Below are 10215 nucleotides of genomic sequence, written 5' to 3'. Positions count from 1 at the left end.
ATTGGCGCTTTTCTTGTCCAAAAATATAATTAACCAGTGGTTTGGTGTTTGTTTATTTTGTTTGTTGTTTAACGCCACCCACGCCAATATTCAAGCTATGTGACGGCGGTCTGTAAATAATCGAGTCTGGACCAGACTATCGAGTGACTGACATCATCAGCATCGATTTAGGGAATTAGATATGATGACGTGCATTAACCAAGTCAGCGAGCCTGACCACCCGATCCCGTTTGTCGCCTCTTATGACAAGCAAAATTGTCTTTTACGACAAGCATGGGTTGCTGAAGACCTGTTCTACCCTTATCTTCACGGGTCAGTAGTTGTGTGGCGTAGACAGACAGTGGCACCTGCTATGCCTGCGAAAATATTCCCCAATTTGGTGAGTAATCCACGGAACGTGTGTACATATGAAGAAGACATCGGTGGGAGATAACAGAAGAAACAACACGCGTCGGGGAACGATGACACACGTTCAGTAAGGCTACACATTAATTGCGACACATTATTTGCGACACATTATTTGTGACTCATTACTTGTGACACGTTACTTGTGACACATTACTTGCGACACATTACTTGCGACACATAACTTGCGACACATTACTTGACACATTACTTGCTACACATTACTTGTGACATAACTTGTGACACATTATTTGTGACACATTACTTGCGACACATGACACATTACTTGTGACACATTTCTTGCGACACATTACTTGCGATACATTACTTGTCACATTACTTGCGACACATTACTTGTGTCACCTTACTTGCGACAAATTTCTTGCGACACATTACTTGCGACACATTACTTGTGACATTACTTGCGACACATTACTTGTGACACATTACTTGCGACATTACTTGTGACACATTACTTGTGACACATTACTTGCGACACATTACTTGCGACACATTACTTGCGACACATGACACATTACTTGTGACACATTTCTTGAGACACATTACTTGCGACACATTACTTGTCACATTACTTGCGACACATTACTTGTGACATTACTTGTGGCACATTACTTGCGACACGTTACTTGTGACATTACTTGCGACACATTACTTGTGACACATTACTTGCGACATTACTTGTGACACATTATTTGTGACACATTACTTGCGACACATTACTTGCGACACATTACTTGCGACACATGACACATTACTTGTGACACATTTCTTGAGACACATTACTTGCGACACATTACTTGTCACATTACTTGCGACACATTACTTGTGACATTACTTGTGGCACATTACTTGCGACACGTTACTTGTGTCACATTACTTGTGACACATTACTTGTGTCTACCCGATCCTCAGTGTGTTGGCCCATGAGAAAAGCATGAGGTACTGGGGCCTAGTTAGAACCGGGATGTCCACAGGGGCGTTCCCAAGTGGAAAACTTGCTTTCAAGTTTCTTGTTTGTTGGTTGGTTGATTAACGCCGTACTCAGCAATATTCCAGCTAAACGACGGCGGTCTCTAAATAATCGGGGGACCAGACAATCCAGTGATTGACATCACGAGCATCCATCTGCACAATTGGGATACGATGACATGCATCAATCAACTCACCGAGCCTGACCACGGTCACCGTTTGTCCCATTTTACTTGTTTTAAGTAATCTGCTGGGCCCTAGACATTCCTAACGCTGGTACCAATCACAAGAAGTTGATTTTCAAAAAATATATGGTTTATTTAAAGAAAAGTATTATTATTCTGGTAAAAATATTTACAAATCATGTATACTACTCCTCAAAGCATCAGAAAGCAATCCAAATAAATCTGTTACAAAACATTAATCTGACTGAAAACACGGGTATTTACTTATGGCTCTTATTACAACTGGTGTCATTTTGTTAGAGATGTACAAACAAATGTTCGAATCAGTAGAAACATGTTAGAACTCGAAATAGTTCACCATATTCGTACATATTGCTTAGACAGAACGGAAAGCTATGCGTTACACAATTTACTTTAGGACTATCCTTGTACGTCAATGCAAGTCGTTAAGTCAAGTGACGTTTAATCAGATATGATGAGGCCTTGGTTATAATCATGACGATTCTGGGTTCTACACAAAGGGGTAAAAAACGTCTTAAATATAGGCGACGTTTTAACTAATATTTATACAATATGATATAGAACAGTATAAAAATTATTGTACAGATGATATGTCTGATCATGGTGGTGTTATTGCCAACAATAACACATAACATAGGGTTCAAAAGCTAAAAATATATACAAAGTTACGTATAAAAGTGCATATGTACAGTTCGTATGTACACAAAGCTCGTTTTTAACTGATGGACAGAATCATTTGTTATTTTGCCTAACAGATGCGACAGAGGTAGTCTATATTATGACTGTCTTACGGGATACACAAATTACGGAAATAACCAACATATCACCTTGTTCCGATTCTTTCCCCCTTACTTTCATTCTCAATAAGAAATTGTGAAACAGCTGGTCGTGTACCGTTACTCATTTGTTCATTATTTGAGAAAAGATATAATTATTTCAAAATTGTAGTGTTTGCAGTTCTCTATTGCATAGCTGAATTTAAGATTGATTATATCTCGATTTAAGAATGATTCTGATGAGGCGAAAAGTGAAATGTTGCACCTATGAACTGTCTTTGTCGTACGGGTTCAGATCAATGTAGCGCTAGATGAATAACAGTTTAAGTTTGACGGCAAGAAAGCAGATGACAGCCAGAACGAGGCTAGTATGGACACGTGAGGAACCGTTGCAGCCATCTTTGTCTTCGCAGTAACATGTTTCCCTGAACACTCCCGTGTAGTCCCAGCTCCATCGACAGCCCCAGGCGACACCTGGTGAGAAGAAACAGTTCAGTATCAACCATCCACCATTATACAGAAGATGTACTCTACTCTGAGGAAATACAATCTTCCCGCGGCAAGGGAGATAACTGACTATAAAAGTCCAGTTTACAGTCATTTAACTCCCTTACCACCAATCTTAGATGAATGAGTAAGGTTTTACGCTGCTTTTAGCAATATTCCAGCAATATCACGGAGGGGGACATCAGAAATGGGCTTAACACATTGCACCCATGTCGGGAATCGAACCCGGGTCTTTGGCGTGACGAGCGAACGCTTTAGATGAAATGAAAAGGTTTGTTTGTTTGTTTGTTGTTTGAGGCCACACTCAACAATAATCCAACTATATGACGGCGGTCTGGAGTAAATCGAGGCTATCAAATTCCAACTTTAATTACCACATGAATGAAGTAATGCAAGGATTAAGTAAATGATTAAATAGTATGGTTGGTTGGTTAGTTTGTTATTTAACGCCGCACTCAGCAATATTCAAGCTATATGACGGCGGTCTGTAAATAATCGAGTCTGGCCCAGACAATCCAGTGATTAATATCATGAGCATCGATCAACGCAATTGGGATCGATGACATGCATCAACCAAGTCAGCGAGCCTGACCGCCCGATCCCGTTAGTCGCCTTTTACGATAAACATAGTCACCTTTTACGGCAAGCATGGGTTGCTGAAGACCTATTCTACCCTGGAATCTTCACGGGTCAAATAGTATACAAACAAAATAGGAAAGGAAGTAAACACTTTTCTTTGACTTGTGTCTATTTGAGAGTACCTTTTCTCATACCAGGAAGTACATACCAAAATCTGTTCTGGAACCACAGCGTCGTGTGATTTTCTTCCAACCTCCATCTGAAATAAGAAGTAGAATTTATAAAATATGGAATTTTAGATCAAACTGATGAAGGAGTAAGCCTATACTCCGAAACGCTGTGTTCCTCATAATAAAGAAGTTGACATCCATAAATTCTCTTCCTTATGTGTATTACTTATAAATGCCTTTCAAAGACTTCATCCTAAAAATAGCTTCATAATAATACATCTTCAGGAAAATAATCGTGATAACAATAATACATCTTAATGATGATAACACGGTATCCTAATAATATCTATGCATTATAATATAAATAGGATGTCCACGTTTGTCTAAAGTTAGAAAAACCACAAGGAACATGGATGAAGGGAACAAAGCATAGTAGTACTATGCTGCAACGCCTACACATCTAAACCATCAGTAGTCGTAGCTTTGTAAAAGACTGCCAAGTGATAATTAGTCTATTTCAGTGACAATTCATATTATCTGTCATTACCAACATATGTATCATCACTCTATTAAATACATTCAGGTATTGGTAACTTCATTGGGGTAATGACACGGACTAGTTGCACGTACATCCGGGGCTTTCCTGATAAATCTTCATGCAGAATTGTCCGGGCACGTACGCCTCGAAACTGTTGCAGTCCACCATGGCGTTGACGCTGGTGTCGAAGCGGCGGTCGCCGGGGCAGGAAATGTCCTCATTGCTGTCGCACTGGTAGCACTGGATGCAGTTACCTGTGTAGGTAAAGTTGTCAATGAATAAGTGGGTTTTGTTTAGGGTAGAACAGTATGCAAGTTATATCACGGTGTGTCAAGCCGGGGCTTACTGCCGGGGTAAAGGCCGGAGTTATTCTAATTCAGCATGTGGGGAGGCCTTATATCACGGGAATTGTGTAAGTAAATCAAAGATCACAATTTGTCGGATTTAACCCCCACATCATCGGATGCATGGTGTAAATAATCCCGAGTATATGAATGGGGTAAATGTCCAAATTAGTACACCATAAGACCTGTAACAATGACGAGCCACTATACTGTCATGGAATAAATATGTGTGTACCGTGATATTGGGAACCACTACTGAGGTGATGGGGCGGTCGGATAGCCTAGTGGTTAAAGCGCTCGCTCGTCATGCCGAAGACGCGAGTTCGATTCCTGACATGGGTACAATGTGTGAAGCCCATTTCTGTGGTCCCCCGCCGTGATATTGCTGGAATGTTGCTAAACGCGGCGTAAAACCATACTCACTCACTCACTCACTTAGTTGACAGCACACGATCCTATCTCAGGTGATATTCCAGGTAAGGCTGTAAGTCCTCAAACACCTATGCTTGTCGTAAGAGACGACTAAATGGATCGGGTGGTCAGGTTCGGTGGCTTGGTTAAAGGCATGCTCATGTCAGTCACTAGATTGTCTGGTCCAAACTCCATTATTTACAGACCACGTCATATAGCTGGATTATTGATGAGTGCGGCGTTAAACAACAAACAAACAAATTATATTGTTTATTTTTCGTGGCCTTTTTTATATATACTGAACCGCAGAAGAAACGTCACCATGGATAGATATATGAGGAACCTTATTTGTCCAAAAACTGTAAACATACTTTCGGACATATCAAAAAGATGAAACTTGACAAAACTGATCATCAAGGTTGAAATTAAAGTGTCAAATGTTCTTATAGTGAAACACAACACTCGTCTCTGAGAAAATGGCAACACAAGTCAGTATCTCGTGTGTCCGCCATGTGCATTGATGACTACCGTGCAACGTCGATACATGGAATGGATGAGGCGGTTGATGAAGGTCATAGGCACTTGAGCCCACACTCTGAAGAACGCCTGATGCAGTTCAGCTGCAGTCGTCTGCCTTGGTCGGACGTCATTCAGCCGTCTTTGAATCTCGTCCCACAGGTGCTCAATGGGATTTAAATCAGGACTGAGGGCAGGCCACTGCATGGTTCTGATGCCATTCTGCTGGAGGAAGTCTCTTGTTGCTCTCGCGGTGTGGGCACGGGCGTTATCATGCCGAAACTCGTGGTTGCGGCGACGTGCCAAATGAGTTATGGCGTGAGGTCTCAAGACATGATCAATGTACCGAGCTGATGTGATACAATTGCCTCTCCCTGGACTGATGTTCTGGAAGACCACAGGGCCGACCCTCTGTTCAAGACCAGTTCCACCCCACACCATGATGCTCGGACCACCCCATGAGTCTCTCTCAACAACACAAGCATCCGAATAACGTTCCCCACGGCGTCGCCAGACTCTCTCTTTGCCATCTTCTGTTGAGAAACAGTACCGGGACTCTTCTCCACTGCTGGTGCTGTCTTGCCCACTGACGACGGTCCCGGCGATGACATGGTGTCAGAATGGGTCCTCAGTGTGGCCTGTGACAGTGGAGGTGTCTGCTCGTCAATCGTCGACGCACAGTGTCCGCACTAATGTGTCGCTGGTGTGTCCCAGTGATCTGTCGAGCAGTTTCCGCAGCAGTAACAAAGCGATCTTGAAGATGCTGTCACACAATCTGACGATCCTGACGTCGGCTGGTGACCCTTGGTCTCCCACTACGTGGTCGGTCATCTGTAGTGTTGGTGGTCTGGTACCGTTGCTGGAGCCTGTATATGGTCCTTACGTGGACTTGAAATACATTGGCTACTTGCCGGGCGGTTTGTCCAGCTTGCAATCATCCAAGGGCTTGGTGTGGCTGATTTCTTGTCAATCTTGGCATGTAGTAGCAATTCAATAACGAATGAATGTTATCCGATCTGGGTGGATTTTTATAGGGCAAGAAATGGGGTAACGCATGTGCATTTCAATTTGCACGGAACTCATGGGTTACCATGGCCGTTGCCGTGATGCGTTGTGGCGATCGGTTTTATTGTCATCTGCTTTGGGGGTTTTTATCATCAAATTTCATTTTTTTCCGGACAAGGTAATGTTAAATTTTAGAATCTTTGACAAAAATTACCCAGATATTAAAATGACCACTTTTCATGCAATGCTACTTGGAGTGACGTTTCTTTTGCGGTTCAGTATATATTTACGCGCAGACGCAGTAGATATGCTTTCTAAACTGTGTACAGAGATTCGAACCGGGTAGTCGGTGGGCAGAACCTTAACCATGGTACCATCAACACTGTCTACACCCAGTCTACCTCACATGATATCATAAACACTTCGATCATGAATTAAAATCCTGACCTGGACAAAGTTTATTGATCATGCATCTTACTCGAAATTTAAACAGGGTTTATGAAAGAAAATCGTTCATACTTATTTACATATATTCCTTTTTAAACGTAACAGCGAAGATATCGTATATACACTGTTATTCACCGTGATAAACAGGTGGAGATTTATTGGAGACAAAGCATGTCGAACGTCTCCATGTAACAATAAATCACCACAGCTGCTTCAAGTGTCCTTGACAATCTCTCGCGGTGACCTCGTATTTCACTGTCAGCATTTACGTCGACATGTCAATATTCGCAATGTGATCATTATTTGTATTTTTCATATCTTAATTTGTTGAAGGGCATAATGCCAGCAACCAATTTTTTTAAAACATCGAGACAGGGGTTACGTTCGGAACTTTTACCAATCAAGCTACCTGGTCTATTTTGAAAGACCAAAGTCAATATAACCATTAATTATTGTTAATTTTCAATTACATATGCAGTGGAGTGAAATTAAATGAGCTTTTTTCAATTTCGCTCCCTATAATATAGCAATCGTAAGATTAGTCCAACTTTCATCGTTCAAGTTCAGCGTAAAACGGCGACTGAATAATGTTTCGTATCAAATGCAAATTACCTGGTCATTGAAAAATTGAAAAACTTCAAACACAACCAGCTGAAGAAAGTAAACATGGGCCAAAGTCGGTCTTGTCCCAACGTTTGACACTACAAGCTTATTGATAACATTGGCTCAGACTGGTAAGTGCCAACTGTTTGATAAAACACATTCGATGAAACGCGAAAGCAGAATAAAAAATATACATGTACTGTGTTTATATACTGTCGAATTAAGATTTTAAAATGTGTAAATTTTACTAAATTTATATAAAATTATTACTGCATACTGACAATTGACAGAATGCACCTGAGCCCTCCTAAATCACCTGTGTTAGGTGTAAAACGCCCTCCCTGCACTTGAATATGCTGCTTCATTTAAACGGATGACGGATTAATCAACACAATAAAATTGACATATAAATATATATATTCCTGATAGACTCCTACTACAAAACGTGCCTAAATGATAGTTTTCAACTACAAATTTATAACAATATAGACAGACAAACATGCATACTTACTGTTTATAACTCTATCTCGGTACAAAGATATTTACAAAGCTGAAAGTAGCAGGCATTTGGGTTACAGTTTTGACTGACTGACATGTTTACAAAATACACTAAAATAATCTCATGACACTTCGGTATCATTATATATAAACAATAAACACCGAAAATAATAATCCGCCGCAACAGCCTCATTACTCTGACTCTAGGCTACAGACGAAACCACGCTAGAGAAGCATAGGTACACATATTAATATAACGCTGCACAAGTCAATTGTATCTCGGTACTTTGATTATTTCAAATTACGATACGGTGGGAACGCATCTTTCACTTTAGGCAGCCACTGCTACCAAATCAAAGGAAAATACACAAACATCACCTGTATTTTGGAGGGTAGAGGCGCCCGGTCTACGTCTCGCGTTGTATGTATGAAGTGTGTCTATTTGAAATCCTGAAATGTCTTACTCGAGATTTTTGTCTCCTAAATCGATTTTGGCTCTTGTAAGCATGGCAACGGCACGAAACACAAGACCTGGTACATCAAGAGCATTTCATCCCCACAATGATCGAATGTGCCCCTTTTACCCAGATTGAGAAAAAGCTGATGTTGTTTGTAAATTGTACATAACGCATTTTCTTTGAGAACACTTCCGGACACAACTGCCCCGTCGTATCTAGATTGCATTGATCACTTAGCCTCCTAAAACACATCGGTCGATTTCTCTTTTAATTTTTTAACTGAAACAATGTTCAAAATTATTATAATACTTACCGATCGCCAGTACAGAGGCGAAAAATAGGAGCACTCCAATCACTCGATCTGTCGCCATCATGGCGGATGACTATTTTGTGTGTCAACGAAGGTGGCGCTTCTCTTCTCCTCTCACCTGTAAATTGCATTCAGGTAAGTCAGGTGTGTCAAAAATTATATCACCTCGTGTAACGAAATGTATTCGATTTTTAGCTTTTTTAAATGGATACGTGTTATATATGATGTATAATTCCTATTTTTCAAACGATAAATAGTTTGGGTCCTGGAATGTTTATTAGTCATGTGTAAAACGCGCATGCGTCATTTGGGGCCCTGTTTGGGATACAGGTATAACGATTTGCGGTCGTTGCGAGGATAGCAAAGATAACATTCTGATGTTATTATAAAGCATTTGAAATAACTTGATGTAAGACAAACAAGATATAATTTAGATTTTTTATCTGTTTTTGTAAAAACACTCTTATTAAAAGATACATGATCGGGTGCGTAAGTAGCATACAAAGAGTGTTTTTAATAATCAGAGCGAAGCGAATATTCTCATGGGACAATGTATTTCTAAATTATATGAAGATGTTGTAGTAAGGTGTAATGAAATATGTCACATTTTAATAATATAAGTAAACATTGTAAAAATACGGTGATACATTTTGTTTGTTGATAAGGAGCCCTGTGACGAGTGTAGACATTAGTAAGCGTGTTTCTGATCGTGTTACTGTGTGCGTTTGTAGAGGTCAGCATCTATGCCTGTAGTTTGGTCTTGGTGATGTCACACAAGCATGACGGACTTGGTGGTGATGTCACACAAGCATGACGAACTTGGTGGTGATGTCACACAAGCATGACGGACTTGGTGGTGATGTCACACAAGCATGACGAACTTGGTGGTAATGTCACACAAGCATGACGGACTTGGTGGTGATGTCACACAAGCATGACGAACTTGGTGGTGATGTCACACAAGCATGACGAACTTGGTGGTGATGTCACACAAGCATGACGGACTTGGTGGTGATGTCACACAAGCATGACGGACTTGGTGGTGATGTCACACAAGCACGACGGACTTGGTGGTGATGTCACACATAATATTGATGGTGGCTCATTCAAAAACATATGATGGACTTTGCGTTAATGTCACACAGAAACATGATGGATTTGGCGTTAATGTCTCACAGAAACATGACGGACTTGGCGTTAATGTCACACAGAAACATGTCGGACATAGCGTTAATGTCACACAGAAACATGACGGACTTGGCGTTAATGTCACACAGAAACATGATGGACTTGGCGTTAATGTCACACAGAAACATGACGCATTATTATTATTATTAGTTACGTATGGTGCTGTGGTGAAACAGAAGGGCCTTCTGCTGACGAGAATGTCCCAACCCAGCGAGGGCCCCTGGGGACGCTTGTCACACCTGTGGAAGAGGCGACCTAGTTATC

General features: G+C 40.9%; 1 protein-coding gene across 1 annotated transcript; it reads right to left on the bottom strand.

Annotated features, from left to right (window-relative positions):
• Positions 1–1714: 1714 nt before the first annotated feature.
• Positions 1715–9002, bottom strand: LOC139469721 (UPAR/Ly6 domain-containing protein crok-like). The gene is made up of 4 exons (XM_071251969.1): positions 8767–9002; positions 4264–4425; positions 3672–3722; positions 1715–2851 (listed from the first exon to the last, which is right to left on the bottom strand). Exons 1-4 carry the CDS (start codon positions 8825–8827, stop codon positions 2685–2687), a joined length of 441 nt encoding a protein of 146 aa, XP_071108070.1. The 5' UTR covers positions 8828–9002; the 3' UTR covers positions 1715–2684.
• Between the last annotated feature and the right edge of the window lie 1213 nt (positions 9003–10215).

Source organism: Haliotis cracherodii, unplaced genomic scaffold (genome assembly GCF_022045235.1).
Source record: "Haliotis cracherodii isolate W230 unplaced genomic scaffold, xgHalCrac1.p SCAF_2, whole genome shotgun sequence".
Lineage (NCBI taxonomy): Eukaryota > Metazoa > Mollusca > Gastropoda > Lepetellida > Haliotidae > Haliotis > Haliotis cracherodii.
Note: the sequence above shows the minus strand (reverse complement) of the source record. Positions and strands in the feature narration are given on the sequence as shown.